This window comes from Boleophthalmus pectinirostris, unplaced genomic scaffold (genome assembly GCF_026225935.1).
Source record: "Boleophthalmus pectinirostris isolate CB_2022bp ecotype Guang Dong unplaced genomic scaffold, ASM2622593v1 HiC_scaffold_19, whole genome shotgun sequence".
Taxonomy (NCBI): Eukaryota; Metazoa; Chordata; class Actinopteri; order Gobiiformes; family Gobiidae; genus Boleophthalmus; species Boleophthalmus pectinirostris.
Genome location: NW_026571140.1, coordinates 29,902,598 through 29,925,118, shown reverse-complemented (window position 1 = coordinate 29,925,118; position 22,521 = coordinate 29,902,598). Strand labels below are relative to the sequence as shown.

General features: G+C 37.3%; 1 protein-coding gene across 1 annotated transcript; it reads right to left on the bottom strand.

Moving 5' to 3' along the window:
* Positions 1-311: 311 nt before the first annotated feature.
* On the bottom strand, positions 312-22,224 carry LOC110173039 (transmembrane channel-like protein 3). The gene is made up of 22 exons (XM_055154718.1): positions 22,106-22,224; positions 20,765-20,911; positions 16,362-16,437; positions 14,526-14,607; positions 14,301-14,407; positions 12,933-13,031; positions 11,637-11,779; positions 11,050-11,197; positions 10,831-10,874; positions 10,261-10,408; positions 8,995-9,104; positions 8,788-8,866; positions 8,024-8,257; positions 6,973-7,101; positions 5,635-5,702; positions 4,806-4,934; positions 3,937-4,047; positions 3,257-3,382; positions 3,099-3,177; positions 2,490-2,532; positions 2,132-2,396; positions 312-1,468 (listed from the first exon to the last, which is right to left on the bottom strand). Exons 1-22 carry the CDS (start codon positions 22,222-22,224, stop codon positions 499-501), a joined length of 3,456 nt encoding a protein of 1,151 aa, XP_055010693.1. The 3' UTR covers positions 312-498.
* Positions 22,225-22,521: the final 297 nt, after the last annotated feature.

Below are 22,521 nucleotides of genomic sequence, written 5' to 3'. Positions count from 1 at the left end.
GTTTGATATGCATTTACATGATTAAACTCTTGGTTATGACATAAACATATTTTACTTGTAAATCTAGGTATTTAGACTTTGAATATAAATACATTCACTTTACAAATGTTCACAGACATTGAAATTTAATTTCCTAACAGAATTACTAGTGCACAACTCTTTTTGTCTCAAACATAATCTCTTCAAAAGTGCAAGAGTTGTGTTACAAACAAAATCACAATAGTTTTATAGGAGGTTACTGTCTACAGTACTGTATATGATGGGAACAAACCATTTGCTTTTATATTGTGAAACAACATCTGAGGTGAGGCCTTAAGTGCAGTACAATGTATCAGAACACCAAGTACAGCACAGTGCATCCTAAATCATGTTACATATTATGCAAAAATGAAAACATTAACACAACAGAACACATAAAATAAAATAAATAGCTCAGAATCAATGAGGCGTAGTACATGTTAAACATCTTGTGCATAGTTTCTTAATGATTCTCATGAGTCAAACGTTGGAACAGACCAGATCATTGACCTCAGTGACATTGGGGTCAAAGGTGGTCTTCGATTTCTTCTTGGCAAGTTTTCCGTGGCGGGCATCTGCTTTCACAAAGCGCTCCTTGTTGTGGATGACCTGGATGTACTGGTCTACGCTGCTGTTCTGCTGGTCACTGCTGGAGGCCACAGACGCTGAGTCAGATTCGGTCAGAGCGGTGTCCACTTTGGGCCTGGTCTTTGGTTTGACGTGAGCCTCCACATGTCTGCCTCTGGATGGGGACCCGCTGTGCCTCACTGAAGAGGGCACATACCTCCGGGTGCGTACCACCTGGTCCACCCCCCTGGCTTTGCCCTGAGAAGGAGCTTTACGCTCTAACTCGCCCCAGTCCCTCTCTCCCTCCTCCTCCTCTGGCGCCTCGTACGGGCCCTTGGCCATAGAGGTCTGGCTCTCAGCCCGCTCCCCGATGTAAAAGTGTGCCGGCTGGTTCAGGTCAGACAGAGACTTGGGTCTGAGGGTCTTTCCTAAAGGCATCCTCCTCCTGGTGCTGGGGCCCTGCTCCTCTTCGTCCTCCTCTTCCTCACTCAGGTTGTGCTGTGATTGGTGGGCTCGGTGCAGGTGTGGCTGGTGGTGCAGTGCGCGGGCTGTGTAGCGTTTGAAGTTTCGTGGGTACAGCTCCAGGATCTCAGCGGGCTCCTCCATCAGGTAGTGTCGTGGGACTCTGGTTGCCGAGCGCAGCAGGTGTTTCCGTGGCTCGTGTTCATTGACGATGACGTATCTCGTAGTGTGACCCCTCCGGCCCCCAAAGTTCTGAGCTGTGATGATCCTCTCCACAGGATGGAGCGTGTGGATGGTCTTTCTGTACACAGGTTCAGAGGTCAAGTGGTCAGAATAACGAGGACTGTACACCACCTGGTGGTAGGACTTTGATCTGCAGGAGCTGCTAGCACCACTATGACCACTATGTGATGGTGGGGGCCTGTTATAAAAGGGAAGAGCAAAGAGATAAAGTTAAAGTCTGGAGATACAAAAATATGCTTCTAAATACTTAATTACACAAGTAATTAAGTTAAGCATGTCTTACGTGTTTTATACACCAACCAGCACTGACCTTTGTTTTGAACAGCACCAAAATATGTTTTGTAACTTTGAGTGCTTCAGTGTGATGCTTGCCAAACCAGAAACTTCCAAAAAAGTTTGTAAACTAAAGCAGATTATCTGTGCCAATCTTTAAGGATCAGGGTTCTTTTTAAAAACTTGATTCTGATGCAGTAAAACAGTCAGACAAAAACAGATGCTTGAACATTGTGGCTGGTTGGTGTAATGCTACAGGTTTCAAACTACTGCCATGCAGTCTAGGAGTGCAAACTATTCTACCACATGCCTTCAATCAAATAAGCCACTATCTTCTAACATGCCAATAATTATATTCCCAGAACTTACAGAACAAGAGTCCTGTTAGAGTCTGAAACAGCACCTGAAAGCCTTTCCAGGTTTGTTACATTGTTAACACTTTGATTCTACAATAATCTAGTAACTTAGGTTCTCTCCTATACCACTTGATTATTGTCCAATTAATTTCTATGAACAGTTTAACAAAATAATCAATACAACTCTAAGAATGATTTAAGTAAAATTTCACCTGTGCTCCAGCCTGTGCTTGGGCAGGATAGACACTGATGGACTTCGGGAGGTCCCTGGTACCCCCCCATGGTTCAGCTCGGACCTGGAGGCAGACTGGGTGATGGTCCTGATGCTGTTGCCACGGCGAACAGGAGACTGAAAGTTGGTGACGCTGCCGTTTCTCCGTGGTGACGGGGTTTGGATGGACGCCTCGTGACTGGTGATGTCGCTCTCCTGCTGCTCTGTGCTCGGATCAGCGGTAGGCTCCGGGGCCTGCAGTCGGGCTGAGGAATTATATCTATAGTTATTATTAGGTTTTTACATTACAAATACATACATAACAAGAGTTTATGGATCAAATATTACAGTGAAGATACCTGCAGCCATCTGGAAAACTTTCTTCTTATCCTCTGTCCGCTCCTGAACAGAACAGAAGGTTAAGGTTCATTTTATTGTCCCTGTAGGGAAATTTGTCTTCTGCATTTGGCCCATGCAATGCTGCAGGAGTAATCTGTCAGGAGTGGAGTAACCCATCTCTAGATCTTGAGCTAAGCTTGGTCAGCACTACCTTAGCAGGAGGATGCCAGGTAGTCCAGACCTTCATGTTGTGAAGTCAGAGTGCTAACCACAACTACTGTTCCACTAAAACAGAACACATCAATCTAACTATTTATCCTTACAGTCCCGTGTAATTACGAATTAAACTTTGCATTATCTCATCATCTATTCCTTAACAATTCCCTGTAAACAACAATGCAAATATTACACAATATTACAATCTTTAAAAAACAAGAAACACAGCATGCAAGCAGCTACAGAATTTAACAGCTTGTTTGTAGTTGACAGGTTTGTCCACTAGATGTCGTTCACAGAGCATTTATAATATTACTTCACCAAGCTGCAACAGACTGTGGAGTGCAATGAGAGGACATTGTGCTGTGTTTGTCTCATAAAATAGCTTTTACAAAGAAATAATAGAGAGTTACCGTCTGAAGCTGTAGCCTTAGTTGATTATTGGTGAATTTCAGCGATCGAGCGATGGACTGCAGGTAATATATGAGCATGCTAAAACAAAGGAGGAATATCAGATTATATGTACATTTTTAACATGAATATACGGTTGTTAAGTATTTGATAGACTTACAAGAGCAGTAGAAGAGCAGGTAGCACTACGATGGGACTGGTGACGTAGCTCATGACTTTACCAAACCACAAAGGAAAATCTTTCTCAACCGTTTCTGAAATTATGTCGTAGATCTTTTCCTGGCCACTGAAACAAATACATATAAATGGACTTCAGATTCCAATTATAGGCTTTTGACTGTTCAAAAGACAGGATATTTTGTTTTGAATTGTTAATTGCTATGACAATGAACCTCATTTTTTTTAACCACTTTGAAACCCATACATAAATACTCTTACTATACACATTTTACAGTGACTACAATGCCATTACACAAATCAAATAATCTTATAATTCTGTTTATTCCCCAAATGTTATAAAACTCATTTATACTGGTACTCCGATTTGTTTATCACATCTTTTACTTCTCTGATTTGGACCAAATATAATTAAGCATTACTTTTACTACTTTAAAATGTATGGACAACATCAAAATAAATCCTTACAAAACTGTTCATATATTTATGTCTGTGGAAAACTATTAAATAAACATTAGGGTACATCTGCATTTGGACATTACCTTCAAAATGAAATCTAACCTAGGGGCTCTTAAGACTGTTTTGTATCTCTCACGAAAAGAAGAAGAAGAAGAAAAAGGTTTATTCATGTTCATATAAATTAAATAAAGCATGTACCAGTACCTGAATGGGCCACAATGCTGAGAGGGTCTGTATCTGACGATGGCAAAGATGGTGGGCAGCATACACAGGAACAGCATGAAGAGCAGCATCGCCAGGTAGAAGTTATTTGATCTGAGGAGAACAAGCAAAAATCAGATGTTACCAAAGTTATTCAATATGGACTAGAAGCTAACATAATAGTGCAGTTGCTCTTTCATTTGATGGTATTCAAAGTACGTAAACTTAGACAAGGACATAGGGTTATCTGTTACACAAGGCTGAGTTGTTGTACATCTGTATGGAGTATGGTATGAATGTTGTCCTGTGTCTCTCACTGTTTGAGCGGAGCTGTAGGAGCCTGTTGGAGAATGAGCTCCTCGGTCCCTCTATAGTCTGGTCCAGTGGGTGAGCAGGAGTGTCCATGATGGAGAGCAGTTTGTCCAGTGTCCTCCTGTCCCTCACCGTGACAAATGTCTCAAGCTGCTCATGTGATCAGCTTTACAGATCAGCAGTTACTAAAATCCACAGCTTTGGGGGGAAAACTGGAAAACACAGTTTGTGCTATGCCATTTTCCTTCTCTAATGACAGATTAATAAGCACTCAAGCATCACACAGAAACTCATGACAGTATAACAAAAAGCTGGTGCCAAATATCTGCGACATTGTCCAATATCTCACCACTGCCAATATCTGGGACAGCCCTGTATTATTACCAATACCTATTGAATAATATTCCCAATATTGGAACCAATATAATAGCCATCCCTAGTATTCAACATGGGTAGAGTTCCCAAGGACACAACAGTTTGCCTCTGAGTCTCAGGTCTCTGAATCTCAATGTGACCTCCAGGATAAATAAAGTAAAATAAAATAAAACAGTGACATGTACCTTGATGCTCTGAACACTTGCTGATGTGGGACATTGCAGGTGAGGACCGCCCAGCTCCTTAGATACATCAAACCAATCAGCTTCAACACATTAAAGGCAGGGAGACACGGAGAGAAGAAGGCCCCCATCCTAAAAAAAAATCAAGACAAATATAAGCTACACCTACATAAGAGAAACTTTTTGTTTTTCAAGCTCAAGTTTTTGGGATTAGGATTTTAACCAACTTTAAGAAGCTAAGCATCTAGCTATGGATATTTGAGATGCTACAGGCTTTTTTCTTCATATGTGGCAGCAGATGTGGCAGAAGACCAAACAGAGGAAAGATCTGAGGGATTTAACCATTTCATCACCAACCAAAACACCAGGGCAAAGTAAAAGTGAGGCCTTTCCTGTTGTGTTCACCTGGTTCCCCCGGAGGCTGGTGTGATGCTGCAGGACACAGAGGAGGGACACTTTTGGATCTTCCGCTCCTCAAACTGCCCTGTCACAGATCTGTTCACCCTACCTGACCAGTCCTCCCGTTAAATTGCACTGAGACCTTTGACTGAGACACAAAAGCAACTGAGAAGCGCAGTGTAAATGTTGCTGCAACAAAACTTGAATTTCCCTTGAGATCAAAAAATACTTGACCTTACATTCACAGACCAATGCTATTTATCATTACTACTTTATTTGTAGCAAGGTGACATTTTAGAAATGACTGGAGAGAAAACAGTTCAGTGGAGCACAAAGAAGTAATGGACATATTATTGCAAGATTTAAGCAGGGTCACTGAGACTGGCCAGCAGGTTTGACAGATACAATTCAGTGTTTTCAGTAGAGCACTCACCAGATCATGCCTTGGTTGTAAATGAGATGTAAGACATTTTCAGCTATTTTGAACTCCCCGTATTCAGGCTAGAAAAGAGACACATCAAATAGATACTTAATTGTCTGTCACTAAATCAAAAGTGGCAATAAAAACTTCACAGATATGCAGTGAAGATAGAAATGTGTACACTAAATGAGACCATGGCAGGATTTTCATAGTCTAAACTAATCTGTTGGAGAGTTACACATTTGCTTCTTGCATTATCATAATATCTACAGAGTGAAAAAATGATTATAAAATGATTAGTGGCAATGATTCAAGTTCTACTGAAATACTAAATAAACTAAACTCGTGTAAACATTGATCACCACTCGAGTCTCTGTGCAGTAATAATGAATCATAAGAGGATGTGAGTGGAGATGCATATTAAAAAGGCTATGAGGAATAAAAATAAAAACAATACAGAATTTAAACATTAATGATTTAACATTGTGTATCTTTTCTGGTGGAGGGTCTGCCATCTGTTTTGGGGCAGTACATACAAGACTAATACAAATCCAATCTTTACTTTGCAAAAAAGGGCAATAAGAGCAATCACATTATCAATTTACAATGAACCAACCAATGCACTATTTATAAACCTTCAAACTCTGAAATTTTATGATTTTGTCGACCTTTACACTTTGAAAATCATGTTCAAAGTAAACAACAATCTCTTGTCAAAATCATTACAGAACATGTTAAAAATCCAAAATAGCCAATATGAGCTCAGAGGAATGGCTGTGCTTATCAAAAAGAAAATCAGAACAAACATGAAATTTTGTGTCTATATTAAAGGGGTGGAGCTCTGGAACATTTGTACAGAAAACCTAAAACTGCGCACCACTCTCTTCCATTTTATAAAGCAGTTTAAATGTTTAACTCTGGGCAGATACATGAATTATGAGACTTAGTTTGTGCTGTAGTATTTTGCTGTACTGTTACTGATTTGTTTTCTCTTGATGTATTTATGAATATGAACTGGTGTCAACATGATGCTCTGACAAAGGAATAAAGGGTAAAGGCATAATAGGCTCAAGCTTCAGACTACACCTTTTCAGTCTGCGTATGTTAAATATGACTGTCTGTGAAATGTCAGAATATAACTGCGACCGAAATCAATTAATCAATCAACCTGTTTTTCTCCATGGATATGTTATTGCTTTGTCTGAAATGTTTCAAGGTATGGCATTTAACCTTTCTATCAGCACGGAGACAAACAAACAAGGCCAAGCTACCGCTCACAGTCAGAATGCCAGTTTTTCAAGGTATTTCTTAGCAATAAAACCACCTGTAATGATTTAACTGTGTACACACAAACTTGCTCTCGAGGTCCCAGCAGCAGCAGTCACTCAGGTACCGCACCACCAGCCCTCTAATAAAGTCAATGAGCAGAATACTGGCCACAGTGAAGATCATGTCGATAATGGACAACTTCAGCATCTCCTGCGCAAATTACAGAGCACAGGGTTAACAGCAATACCAGGATAGTCCCATATCAAGAAAAGGTTTCAAATGTAGAATCAGGATTAGGTTTTGAAGATGTTTCATACAATTATTTCTTATATCCAATTCTGAACTAACACTATACTATAATATTTGTATTACAGTTACATTAATGACAACTCTGGTTTTGTTTACATGCACACAGAAATATTATTATCCATTTTCTGGACCTTAAGATGAATTGAATTACATACAAACTCTAACCTCTGATTAGCGAGTTATCAGAGGGACCATGATCAAAAAGAAACCAGATTATAATTTATAGATTTTACAACTCAGATAACTAGTTAACTTAACAATAACTGAAATATCGTAATATCGCATCGTCAGAAGTCTCACAATAATATCGTGGGCTGTCACAATATATCGAATTACAAGTTCATGGTTTTACAGTAGCAACAGCTTATACACATAGGGAACTACATTTCCCATGATTCATTTCAGTGCAGACAACATGAAGAAATATGTTTTTTTACTTGAATTCTTGGGATTATGACCAAAACACACACCAAAATCTTGTCAAGGTATTTTAAAAGCAGAAACATGTCCTATCTACAAATATCGCAATAAATATTGTACCGTGAAATGCATATCATTGGAGATTGGATATCGTTACATCCCTACAAATAACATAAATCTAATAATCTGATTTTGAGTGTGCATGTGTGGCACTGTCTCCAAAGATTAGCATCAAATTGTCCTTATTTTAAACGTTTAATGCTTTAAATACACATTTAAACTTCAATTTAAACTTTAACTTAATTCCTGGATGACTACTTGTATATATATTGTAATCTTGCAGTGACATTTAATTGATATGGACAGTGTGTATTACTGAGAGAGGTATTTTGGTATTTTGCACCTGTCCCACGTAGGTCTCCCAGCACTGATCCTGCTTGTTCTTCTCAAACACAGAGGTCTGGTTGGAGAGCGCCAGTGCGATGCTGCCTCTGGTGGTGTTGGTTGGGTCCAAAACAGTCGCGACAGTAGCTAAAGCGCTAATGTTCCTGGGCACCGGTGTGGACATGCCCTCAGGCTGTGAGATTGTAGCCAGGAACGAGCTCGAGTCCGTCCAATTTGAGGCTGTGACAGGAATCTGAAATTAAAAACACCTTCATTTAAAAGTGTATTTTTGTTGTAGAAATTATTAACCAAAATGGAGATATTATTGCTTTGCCTGGAATGTTCCATGGTGTGATTTTAAATGCATCTATGTAGCATTTATTAATTACAGGCGTTTCTATTGCTCAAAAATACAATAATTCTCTCTAATTCTCACACAAAGAATACAAGTTTTTCGATGTATTTTTAGAACTTAACATATACAACACACACACAAAAGCAGGTTAGATAAGTTTCACCTATAGAGAACATTCTAGGCAAAGCAAGTGTCAGAAACTACACCTGAAAAGTTACATAGTGCAGCTTTAAATTCAAGTTGACATTCATACCAGCACGTGCATGTCTAGAGCACTGCGCATCCTGTATTTCTGGGAGATAAATTAATTTAATTTTCAAACAAATGGCAGAAAAAATACATACACATTTATAGCATGCTCATATATATGGTATATGGTGTTACAATATGGGTTTCTGCATGATATATTTAAATTTTTCTGTACTTACTGCAGAGCTCATACTGTTGACCTTGTCCAGCAGAGCAATAATGAGACTGTAGAGATTCCCCAGGTACAAAACAAGGACCCTGTGGAGAACCATAACATCTATATGGTAATTTCTAAGCACACATAGCTTAGACTGTCGAATATATGTAGATAGATTGATTGGTCCTGAAGGAAATTTAGTGTATAATGTGAGGAGTGTTTTTATCACCTGGCGAGCTGAAAGCGCAGAGAGGTCCTCGGGTGGTACATCTCGAGCTGAGCCACCAACTCAAACGCAGACGGAGCGATCATAGTGATAAGGGAAACCACCACACTCACCTTTAGAGAATATGAAATTAAATTATGCCAATAGCCATTAAATTAATATTCTATAAATCATTCTGTATAGTCATATGCATATCACAGTGACAATAATAACACATTTGTTTGAAAAGTACTGTATATGGCAATTTTGGGGCACTCAAAAACACTTTACATTGTAGTATTCAGTCACTCCTGACTCAGTGGTGTTAAGCTTTAAGTGTAGATACAGTTTCCCTGGGGAAGACAGATGGAAGTGAAACTGCCAATCTGTGATACTGGCCCCTCTGACCACCACAAACACTTATGCACACACCACATTCACAAGGCAAGGTGGGTGAAGTGTCTTGCCTAAGGACACAACCTCAAACTCTTCCAACCAGGCCCAACTCTGCCTAACTTCTGAGATCACAAGAGATCTGGCATTTGTAATTTGGTATGGCCACAGCAAATGTTTTTTATAATGAAAAGACATTTGGTTATATAAATTAAAGGCCCTATATTACACAAAACTGACTCTTGTGAGCTTTTAGCCATGTTATAATGTTGCTACCTCTTCAAAAACACAGAGTTGTGTTTTGTTTCATTCACACATTTTAAATGATCCTTTATTATAATTTTTTTTACATCACCAAAGCAGCAAATGCTCTGTTCCACTATGTGATATCATGAAATGGTAGTTTTCAAGTTAACAGCTACAATTCACTGTTAGTTTAGTAAAGATTGGGAATTCCAGGGCTGTAATCATTAAAATTATTCTAGTGAATTTGTATTAAGTTTAAAAACACAGTAGAGCATTTCCTGTATTACAAGGAGGAGCAGAGTGAACTCAGCCTAAATATGCTGAATTTGTGTGTTAAACATGTTGAACGAAACAAAACACAACTCCAGGTATGTTTTTGATGAGGAAACAACATTATCACATAGATCAGAAGATGTACCCTTTAAACAAATGACTGTTCAATGGACCAATAACAATACAGTTAGATGTTTGACAGTGAAACATCTCCAAACTTAAAAGCCATTATCTGTAGCCCAGCACTGCTCAAACATGACTCAAACAGCCTTGACAGCAGCATCCACGCCACAGTGCACATGTCCCATCCCTCTGTGTTTCTATTGATTCCATTGGACTCTATGTAATAATGCAATAACGCTCCTATAGCTGCTGTACCTCGTTCTTCTCCCACAGAGTCAGCTCGGGCTTCTCTTGCTCCAATTTCTGAGAGCGGTCCACCACAAAATAAATGATGTAGATGCTGCCAGCGAGAGACAGAAGAACCAGGATGTTGGCTAAGATCCTCAGGCTGATCAGGACGGCTCTGAAATACACAAGAGCAAATTAAGTGAATATACTAAATGAGCTGTAGTAGATAAGATGCTATGGATCTTGTACAGTGTAGTTCATCTGGTCTTCCAATAATTGATTTTAATAAATTATTTTTTCAGACCAGGATTTAGTTTGTTTTCATACTCTGAGGAAGACTGCTAGTAAGAAGTTGAAACTGTTAGGTATGAAAGCAACCTAAATCTTAGTCTGAAAAAAATAATATATTAAAAAACTATGAATTTGGTTTATAGATTTGGTTTGGTTCTGGTCTAGCCCAGGATTAGTTCTGAAATTAATCCCAGTTTAGTCCCAAGTTTGATGGGTTCTATGTGTAAATGTGAATATATACTACGCTTTTAGGTCATATTTGAATACTATAAACTGTTTTAATCTGTTTCATGTAAAAACACTTACAGGCTGGTGTCTTTCTTCTTTTCTTGTTCCTCACAAATGGCCTCCTGTAAGATTAAAGTGACATGTCATAATCATGTAATATATAAAAACATAGAATGTGTATAAACAATGTATAAAAGTAATAATACCATAGTAATTAACACCTCAATATGCATTATCTTATGAATGGTTAAAAGTTCTCAAAATGTCGCAGATAAACAGTGAATATTGAGGCCTGACCCTGATGTTGTTGACGATTGCAGCCCCTTTGCTCTCCGCTGCCTCTGGGTTTCCGATCAGATAATCCCAGGCACAGAACACTCTCCAGCAGAAGGTGAAGTTCTCGTCTGATGCACTCGCCAAACTCAGACGAGAGTTTCTAGCCATTCTGAAAATAGAAATCACACATTACACACATCGTTTGGCACACATTTTGAAGATGCTGAGTTCTCCACTGTGTTTTAAACTCTATACACCTTCACTAGAAACATTTAGATAATTTCAGCCCTGGAATTGCCGATCTCTACTGAACTAAAACTGAAAGGTAGATGTGGAACAGAAGTGAAACAGATTATTTTGATCTTTAGAGCTGTGGACAGACTAATGCAGGATTACTCAAACATGTGTGAATACAACTAAATGAAACACAATTCCATACATGTTTTTGACAAGATAACCACATTATAACATGTCTTAAAGCTCACAAGAGTTAAATTTGCATAATATAGGAAGGATCTTTAAAAATAAATTCAAACTAATTCATACAGTACAAAAAAACACTATCTTAAAACATGGATTCATGGTAGCAAATATCTTCAGTGTCTTACTTTCTGAGCAAAATGATGAAGCTGTAGGCAAATACGGCCATCCCAACCAGGAAGTAGGCGAGGGGCAGTCTGTACCCTGCACTGCCGATTTTTCTCACACTGCTGTAGTATCCATAGAACAACACAGAGTACTGCAGATATCCCTACACAATCAAAAGAATTTAAAACAATGAAAGATCATAACTACAATGAGAACCCTTGGTGGATGGATATGCAATAAAGATGTAGCCACCGTATCAGATAATAATTATTAAACATTTTTCCAATCTACTGACCAAATTGAGATCTGACTCTATTGTACAGTTGTTACCTAGAGACCTTTCATTGTAGTATATGTTCTTGAAATGTACACAATATGTATACTCTTAGTAAATTTTTTAAGTATGGTACATAATAAGTATGTATAATGCAATTTCTGCTGATGTCTTTTGACCGGGGAAATTTGCACTTGTTTTGTATAGAGGGAATATAAACCTGCAAATAATAACAATTGAATAACCACAAAAAATCATTCAAAAATGTATGACACCTTAGAGACGGCATGAATTTGCAAGTCTGACCCTGACTTCAGCCAAAAGTGAGAGGCGAGAAAGGTTATTAAATTTTGAAAACATCAACTGGTTACCTAGTATTGTAATAATACAAAAAATTAGTCTATTTAGATACTAAGGAGAAAGTGTTTATTTCAACACCCCAATGGCAATACAAAAAGCTATTTTATTTAAAACTGAAAAAAATAGTATAATGTCTAGTATTACCAAGTGGTCTTTAAGTAGTTTTTTTTTAATAGATTCTAAAATTATTGTTGTTTTCAGTCTTGATACCTGCTAAAACATTTGCTGAGTAATTAGTTTTAATACTAGATTTATTATCAGTTATTGTCTGGGTGTTGATTTTTCATTTATATGATTAACACAAAAGAGCTTTACATCAATACTCAAGTGTGAGAGGACAGTAAGCAAAGTGGGTTAAGTGTCTTGCCACAACAAAATGCACTGGTAAGGGGAGGAGGAATGAAATTACCAACCTTTGGATTAATGTGCAAAACACTGATAGCAAACTAACATACAGCATTTTTTATTTTTTATTTTTTACATTAGATCGGTAATGCTATGCTTGATTTGTGAATATTGAAACCAAACTACCTGCTGACTTTGCTGAGATAGTGAAGGTTGTATCAGCTCATTGCAGTGGTCAAAGAAGGTCAAGGAGGCAGTAAAGTAATGTTGGACTAATAGTCTTTTGTCTGTGTATTAAAGAGCTATCGACAGAAGTGTAAAAGACAAAGAGACTTGCCCCGAGCGACCAGATGGTGTCCAGGTCCTGGGCTGATGCCAGGTGCTCTTTGGGGATGGTTTTACTCCGGGTCGTCCCGAATGGAGCTCCGGCCAACAGCTACAAACAAAACACAGCAAATATTATTAAATGGTCAATGAACCCAATTATAATGTAATTTTCAACTCCCAATGTGCACTTAAAAGTTTTACGTCAATGAACTACTCACCACTTTATACACACATTGGGTTTCCATTTCCGCACAAACTGCATATTTAGGTTGAGTTTTTCTCTCCATACACCTTCACTAGAATCATTTGGATGATTTCAGTCCTGTAATTGCCAATCTAACCAAACCTACTGAACTAAAAGTAAAAGGTTAACCTGAAAACTACCACTTCATGACATCACAAGGTGGAACAGAGCATTTTGAGTTTTGGAGATGTAGACAGACTAATAATAAAGGGTTACTCAAACATGTGAATGAAGCAAAAACGCAAAGCAGGTATGTTTTTAATGAGGTAACAACATTGTAGCCTGGCTTAAAGCTCATAAGGGTCAATTTTAAAACTGCATTCTTTACATTTGCCTCATATTCTTATCCCCTATCGCATATTTTGGCATAATTGGGAGTTTGAAATTGTATTACAGACAAGCCATACTTTATTTTCCCACTGGTTGCATTTGATTTCTGGGAATGAGATGTCTGTGTTAAATTTTGTATCAGCACAAACCCACCCAGAACAATAAAACTCAATGAGCAGAGGAGAGATAAGGCCGTGATGTGTTCGAGGACACTGGGAAAGGTTAGCTCCATTACAGACGAGAGGCGCAGGGCTCACAGTAAATCACGTGTGGGAAAATTGGCTGTGTCTACATGTCACTGGGGTTAGATCAAACTGTTTTTTATGTCTGTCTGGATATTTAAACCTTCACAGAATTCACCCCAATGGCACGAGGATTATAGGAATGCGATGTAATTTTAGCATACATTTAGGTCATCTTTTCTTTTGTTCAGAGTTATAGGGATAAATTATAGCACTGAATTAATTTAGGATTGTTTTTATTTTAAATCAATCCAATTTTTAAATAATACTGCATATTTTAATGTAACAAAAACATCAAAATGTTCTGCACTGGATAAGGTTAAAGTTATGAAGTCAGGGATTACACAGGCAAACATTTTTTACATTTTAAAATCCAGCAAATTAACATTTGACACATGGTTGAATTAGCAGATTTTAAACATATTAAAGACTATAAATATACCTATTAAGAGTTATAGTCTATAGTTTATACAGCAGTCTTTGGGATTTGCTAATTGCGACCATTAAAATGCCAATTACTATGATTGTGAATATTTGTAGCATTTTCATTTTCATTACTGACCTCAGGCAACACGATAAAGGCTCCAGTCATGATGGTCAGGACGATGTTGATGCCAAACAGCCACCGTAGGAAGATGAAGTAAGAGGCCACACCCGACCCAAAATGACCTAAAACAGGTCAAACTAAGGTACTCAAGCAATAAAGTAGTTTGTAATGGACAAGGTGGCACTAGGACATTTGGCAGAAGTTTATAGTCAATACAGTTCTATGGTGTTATTGACTTACTCTCAATCTTCTTGATCCTGACCTCCCAGGGGATGAACAAGACCACAATGTTGTAAAGCAGTCGAGAAAGTTTCTTCAAAAGCTTCAAGAAAAAACAAAGAAACAACATTTTCTCCACACATCATACACTTCATGCAGATTATGATTATGTCAATGTCAAAAGCTTTTTATTTTAACGTAACTTAGATTTTAGATGTAAATTTAGACAAACTTTATTGATCCACAAGGGAAATAATTTAGACACAGTAGATCACACATCACAAGACTTATTTAAATGTAAACGTATAAAAATAAACTTAATCTATTTATATTTACCATGCTTTTCTAATGGTGCAAAGTGCAGTGATCTTTTATTTGCTCTGCAGTGAAATACAATTGCCACTTATAGTTTTTACAACAGCTCATCAAATAAATCATTGTTTATAATGATGTAGAAAATTCTCATGCAAATCTTACTAAAACTTTCTTTTTGGTCTCACAATAACATTGTAAAATCATTAAGTTGTTGAAATTGGTGCATGTTTTTTACTCTAGTCTCCCAAACCAAGTGACTTCACAGATTGAAGTTGGAGTTTGAGTCATACTGTCTGAATTGAGAAATGGATTACTACCCATGATAAGGTCGGCTTTAGGTCGATATTTTTAAATTTTCAATTAACTTGAAGCCAAACAGTTGAATTAATAATTCATAGTAAGGGCCCTCACTAAAAGTCAATTAATTCTAATGGGGCTGAGCTGCCTGAACATTTTAATTAAACTCAGCCATAACAACAGCCTATAAATCCAGTGGAGCTGCAGCCCTGTGCCCTGTCTGTTTGAGAGGAGGAAAAATCACTGAAGAAGATAAAGTTAGCTACAGTTTCAGCCAAACGAAAGGAGCAGTCATTTAAAATCATTTTGGTGTGTTTAAAAGCTCTGCCTTCAATTTTCCTGTTGCAGCGGAGACTTTGTTTTTTGTGCATATGTAAGCATTTTATTTTTTTAACTTAACATTACTTTTCTGATTTAAGTGTTCAATTCATTCATTCATTCATTTTTATTTGTTTAAGCAGGTACAACAAAATGCAAAAAATCAAAAAGGAGTAGGAGTATTAAGTTTAATTTAGATGAAGTTTATTCATTTAAGTTCCCAGTTCACTTATATATAGTATGTATGTGGAAAAAAAATGAAAACTTAGGAAAAGTTTTTGTTGTTCCTGTCAGGTAAATTTAGTATTCCATATAGAAATCCATCATCTACATTTGACCCAAGCTTCAGTGCAGATCGAGCAACTTGTTGATTTGAACCTTAGACCGTCTTGTTGTGAGGCATGAGTATTAGTCACTAAAGCACTGTGCCTCAAATTATCTTCTCAGATCACTGATTGTGACATCTCAAAAGAAGAATGATATCTAATATGTATTACGTCATTGTTTTCCAAAGACTGAGTGGCGATCCTCAGGTGGGTCACAAGAGATTTTTTTTTGGGTCGTCTTGTTACAATGTGAGTGTAGGTCTGAAATACACAGTTCTACAGACTATTTTGTTCCAATATTGCTGACTCAATTGAATGCTGAAAAGAAAAAGAAGTGGGCTACACATTTTTTCATATTTTAAAACTTGAGTAATACTAAATGTTCAGAGAGAGTCAACAATAAAATATCCTCATTAATGTTCAATAATGGTCAAATCCACCTTTATTTTGTGATTTGCGAATAATGTCGATTGACTTGGGGTGCAGAGGTTTGGACTTTTAAAATATGGGTCCCCAGAAAAAAAGTTTGGGAAACACTGTATAATGTGACTGAATAGCTTCCCCCAGGTATTAGAGTACTGGGTCTCTCTCAGATACTCACGTCAGCTCCTGCAGTCTGGTATCCTCTGGTCCTGGTCAGTCTGCCTTCATACTTCAGCACGATCTCTCTGGCCTGTCTGAAACATAAAGGAAATCATATTGTGCTTTTAAATATAGGGGCAAACAATGCAAATAAATAAGCAAAATATTCAACCCACTTAACTAAATTTAAGATGCAGATGAAGCAATGAGCTGTTGTGATTATTGTCAGCATAACAAAACCAAATTTATAGCACAGAATAAAACAAGAAGAAGTATTTTCCATTCTTTACAAACAATTCTATCCCCAATCACAGCCTGCATCTCGGCCTCCCAACCAATCATCGCAAACCAGTTCCTCCTGCTCTGTTCAGATTACATATCACACTTGTTTTATGTCTCCTCAGTGTCATGTTGTGATTGAGTCCTTTGAAACTGAGCTCCTTTTGTACAGCTCTGAAAACTAAATCTCCCTGTGGGGACAGTAAACATTATACCACTTTATCACACTCTACACTCATCAAACTATGAGTATCTCCCAGTGCCAAAGTTTATGTATTTACTATATATTAAGTCACTGTAACACTAGCATTTTATAGACAATTTCACTTTTGACAAGTTTAACATAAAGATGCCCTATGTAGCTTTTCTGATGAGGATCTGTCACTTTAGCCTGATTCATCAGCTGGTTTCACTTTGTAGAAACCATCTGACCTCGCAGCATTGGAATTTGTTCACTCGACAGTAGGCGGGTACTTTTTAAAATTTAACCAATCGTTGTTATTTGGTCGTGACGTATGTAATGTGCCAAATCCTGTAGGAAGAAGGGCAATAACGTACTTCCTCTTGATAAAATTCACCAAACATTCTTGTTGTTCTGGCTTTAAATCCTTGATCTCGGGAATCATTGCCAACACAGAATATATGGCTCTTCACTGATTGGCTGGTGCCCTGACTCGGACTTCCAGGGTTCTTGCAAACCGTCTAGTGTATTCCAATTCCTGATGTAGTCACTGGAGAGAAAGGAAATTGAGCGGAGGCACTAGGTGGCACCAGCTTGGCTACTGTCACGTGCCTCTCTCCATGGAAATGTGATTGTTCTGCCAGGAATGTTCCATAGTATGGCATCAACAAATTTTTACTTCCAGGTAATGTAATATCTTCTTGGAAACAAACACGTGGCAGACACCCCACCAGAAAAGATACAGACTGCACTGTTAAGATTGAAACATAGTCAAAGGGGACTGGCGTAATCTATATAAAAGTGCACAAATGTTACTTCTTTGCTTACACTGCAGACAACAGCCTCATCCTATATCTGCTGTACAAACAAGTCATAACATTTTCCATTACGTAAGTCTAAATAAAGTTTTTAATAGCAACATAACACACATAACAACTTCAGACTATCAGACTGAATATTACGAGCTTCTACATTTTATCAACAATATTACAGCCAGACAAACTTTATTAATTCCCTTGCAGCTGGCTGGTCCCATAAAGATAAATTAAAAGTATTTCTGAGGTTTACAGCGCGTGAGACAGAGTCATGAAAGCAGCTTATCCTCTCACATTTACTTTTCAGACATTATTGAACCAAACCATCTTAAAATACACTCTATTCACGATATTATGATGGTTAGATGACAAGATAGTCTAGTTATTATTGATTGCAAGAGCACTGAGACCCAAAAGTCTACATATAAAAGCAAGTGGAAAGTAATTTACATTTATTTTGAAAAAGTTGGTGTTACCTTCAAGAGTAGCATCAAATGTATCAAAAGCATAACTAGCTAACTAACTAATTTTTTGTTTTAAGGTAGGGTATATGCAGTTTATTGCCTGACCAAACAGCCCCTTCGAATCCAGAAAGGGCTGGATTCGGACCATACAGCGTGAAAATCATCCGTCCAAACTTGAGACGGTCCAACCAGAGCTGCTAATTTGTAAAACGTCTCTCAAATGTGGAAGACATCTCCTCTCAAAAAATCTTGTAACATTCAGAACGAAATATAAACTTCGTTTGCCTTAGATAAGTAGTAGTTTAGTGCTTCGATCTTGATTTTGTGAAAATCCATGTTGTTTCTATGTTGTATTTTCCTAATTTTTAACCTGTATGATCTCTGATTGGTTAATCCACCTATCAATCACACCCTCTGAAATCACAGAGACAAGATACAGCTCCAGATCCACTCATCTTTGTAACGTTTTAAAAAGTGTGTGGTTCTGACTGGCCAGGTAATGTTATGTAGATATAATGACCTGTCATTGTCCCAAGATACAGGTCACAGTTCAAATCAAATATTGCTTTTACTCATACAATTGTAATGTTGAACTGTAATTTTTTTTATATCATGTTTTTGTTCTCAAGCTTCTTATGCAATAAGAAAACAGTATTAGCCTAACATGTGTTCACAGTTTGAAAAACCTCTTGAAACTCTTGAAAATAAACCTTTTGAAAATAAACTTGATTGATTCTCTGATCTGAATACTCAATACACACAAATGCCACTGTTTTTTTTTTGTTGGTTCTCTGTACAACTATCTCCATAAATTTTTTGTTTGGTTATATTTCTCCCCAAGTGCTTATTTTTTTTACTTTTACTTGATAAATTATAATTGAAAAAACCTGAGTAGCGTCTCTCCCCAGCAGAGCAAACTCATTATTCAGAAACACCAGATAAGCCTTTATGATTAAACCCATTTTTGCAGTATCTCTGATTTTTGAAGTAAAATACTGCTCGTTACTGCAGTGGGAGTAATCACAGAAGTACAGGCGCAGATTAGAGCGGTGTAAAAATGCAGACTTGCAGTGGCTCTTCCTGATGACTGTAATAAAACTAGAGTCCTAATAACAAACTGCCCGTATAAAAGCTGTTATCCACGGCGCATTACTCAGCACATCTCCAGTTCTCTCTCCTCCACACGCTCTGGTCTAACGGAGCTGGACCTGTTTCAATAATCACCCATCGCTAAATACTACAAACACTTCATCTTCATCATAGTCCAGAGGGTTAATCTGTGTGGATATGGGTAGGCCTGTCATAATAATAGTTCAATATATGGAAGCTGGAACAATATATTTTGGGATTCAATATTTATCATTTGTACATTTTCTTCACAATAATAGGGAGATTTTTGCTATTTTAGTTGTAAAACAATAAGATTTGAGCAGTAGAGGGTTGAATAACTTTTATGGTTTCATTATCCAGTTCAATACGAAGTATTTTTTTCACAATTCTATATTATAATCCCACAGTAGACCCACACATATGCGATTATACTAATATTATGCTAATAGTTTGTTGTAGCTCAGGCCTTTAAATTATACTGTCTATTTAAAAATGGTTTAGTGGGATTATCCTGTTTTATTGTTTTAGTGTTTATCATTATATTTCTCTTTAGCAAAATCATGCTTCAAAATTTGTGACAGGCCAAGATGTGGGTGGGGAAAAAAAAGACATTTGGACAACTACACAATGTTTTTAAAAGGATTTTGAAGTATAATAGTATGTGTAGTAAGTGTGATAAGTGTAATTTGGGGGGAAAATGGTTATCCATAAATCTATTTAATATATCTTATTTTTATTTAGGTAATTATTTGTTTTAAATGTGTTGAAAATAAGTTACATGTTGGCTTATATTTAAAACTATTAAAATAATTTGAATAAAAACAGTCTGAATGTGATCTAGTTCACTAAAATCACTGTGCACTATTCGCATTTTCTGGTGGAGGGTATGCCACCTCACAGTACCACGGTCTCATAGTATGGCTGTAAACCTATCTCCATGGAGACAAGCAGGTGATGCAAGTACTAGGCCACATTACAGATCAGATCTGTGGAGAGGAGACCCCACTGACAGTAAGAATGAAAGAAGAAAACCCATGATAAAAAAATAAGCTCAATATGTCAAATGTGTTACATAAACAAGTTTCCTTCCTCTGAACAAGCAAGAAAACTATAGTGCTTTAACAAAATATTTTAGTAAAATATACCAAAAAATACTCTTGGCGATATCAATACAGCAGTCCACGATATTGATACTGTATTATCACAATAAACGATATGATATATCGATATTTTTGCACTCCGCTACTGTGAAACATTCATGGCAGAGCAATAACCAACCAATTTACCAACCAATAGTCAACCAATCTCCATGGAGACAGGCAGGTAGCGCCCCTCCGCGCCAGAGAAGTATTGCACCTTTAAGTAGTTTGGCAGTTTGGCTTAAGACCTTGTTATGATATAGCATTTAATAATTGAATTCTTTTGGCAGTGGCCCAGACTTTTATAAAATTTGATTTACCAGAACTTGATTTAAACCTGATTTATCACTGCGTATATATTCAGAGTGGTTGGAACAACAGCACAGACCTGAGACCAGAGTCATTATGTAAATGAAGTGAAGCGAGAGACGTACTTGAGCACTTTGAGTTTGCGTCTCATGGGCCAGGGCCTGGTCCGGATGTTGGCGATGATTTCTTTTTGGTGCTGAATGTTCTGGAACATCTCCTCAGGATCATCGCTCTCCACGCGCTCGTCCTCTTTGTCCTCATCGTCTGAAGAGCTGAAACGAAAAGGCACAGCTCAGAGGGCAACAAGTGAGAGATAAAATTAATCAAGAACATAGAATGTATAGAGGAGTTTATTATTGCATTATATTATACTGTACGTCTGACACTGTTGCATATCAATTTACTTTTGGGACAATAATAAGTAATAGTAATAGCTGACAGGAATTTTTTTTAATTTTTGATGAACAATTCAATCAATAAATAAAAATACAGTGTTAAAAAAGTAAGTCACAAAGTTATTAAGTTAAGGATTAAATCAGAAGAAGCCGTTTCGATGAACACAAAACACTCAAAAACTTTTGTCCAATTGACGACTTGAATTTTTCTTTATCTATGGATTTTACCTAGATGACTGAGGAATAACACAGACAAGAAAGTGACGTTTATTTATATAGTACCAATATGCAGAAAAACAAAGTGTATTATAATATCATTATTATTACATATATTTTATAATTTGAGACTTGTTGTTTGTTCTAAAACATGCAGAATATTTGAGTGTAGTATTAACAAATTAGACCAAAAGACAAAACCAAATGTGGCTGCTGTGTTTTTATGTACCATAATAATATTGATAGTTTTGTTTTCAGAAGATAGGCATTGCTTTAGGAGAGAGTAGACACTGAGAGACTGAAAATATGTATTGTGTGGCATACGTTTTCCTCAGTTATTTCAAACTTAGAAAAGCAAATAAGGCCAGTTATTATTAGTTTATGTTTTTGTCACATTTTGCCATAAGACATAAAACATAGCACACACAATAGACAATTCTAAAATTTCAAACTGCATTTTGATGCTACAGAACAGACTTCATACTTCATAACAGTTTCAATATGTGGCAATGAAAACACATTTTTTATACAATAGAATGTTATTTCCAAAACAAAATAATGGTTATCTTACTGTAACACATAGCCCATTTAAAAACTATTTAAGAAAGCTCCAACTTTGTCCCGTTTTTATAATTTCTAAGTAAGTATTTGCTTTATTTACAACTGCAACCAATTGAATAATAGATTTACAACTGCAAACCAATACAAGCTGATGAATACTACTATGAAGAGTAAAATTAACTAAATGATGCACTTCAAAGACTTGTAAATAACATTACTTTACAAACAGGACTTGATGATTAGATTTGCTTTACACTAATCACATGAACTGGAGGAAATGCTCAGATAACTTACCCCTGGTGGTTCGGGAATGAGGAGTACAGTCTCCGAGAGTTCTTCCGGACACTCTTGTGTCTCTTTGGGCCCGACCTGCCACTGCCCCCCCGCACCAAGGGCTCTGAAACTGAACTCATCTCTGTGGACTACACCAGGACCCAAGTTGGACTGGACTGGGACCAGACCCAGACTATATTAAATCAGGACTATAAGAGGACTAAAGCTAGACTAGACCAGGTCTGAGCAACAACTTGATCAGGACTGGACCAGTGAAAGACCAAGACTGGGACTAAACCAGGACTAAACATAAAGTAGAATAGACTAAAACTAAGCTAAATCAGGACTAGACCAAGGCTAAAGCAGGATTTGAGTAGGACTAGACCAGGACTAGTGCCAGGACTGAACCTGGACTTGAGAGAGGAGCAGAGAGGAGT

Coding starts and splice junctions, on each gene's coding strand:
- LOC110173039 (XM_055154718.1), bottom strand. CDS start 22,224: ATGAGTTCAGTTTCAGAGCCCTTGGTGCGGGGGGGCAGTGGCAGGTCG. Junction 14,608..16,361: donor ACCAGACTGCAGGAGCTGAC/GTGAGTATCTGA, acceptor TTTTTCTTGAAG/CTTTTGAAGAAACTTTCTCG. Junction 14,408..14,525: donor CAGGATCAAGAAGATTGAGA/GTAAGTCAATAA, acceptor GACCTGTTTTAG/GTCATTTTGGGTCGGGTGTG.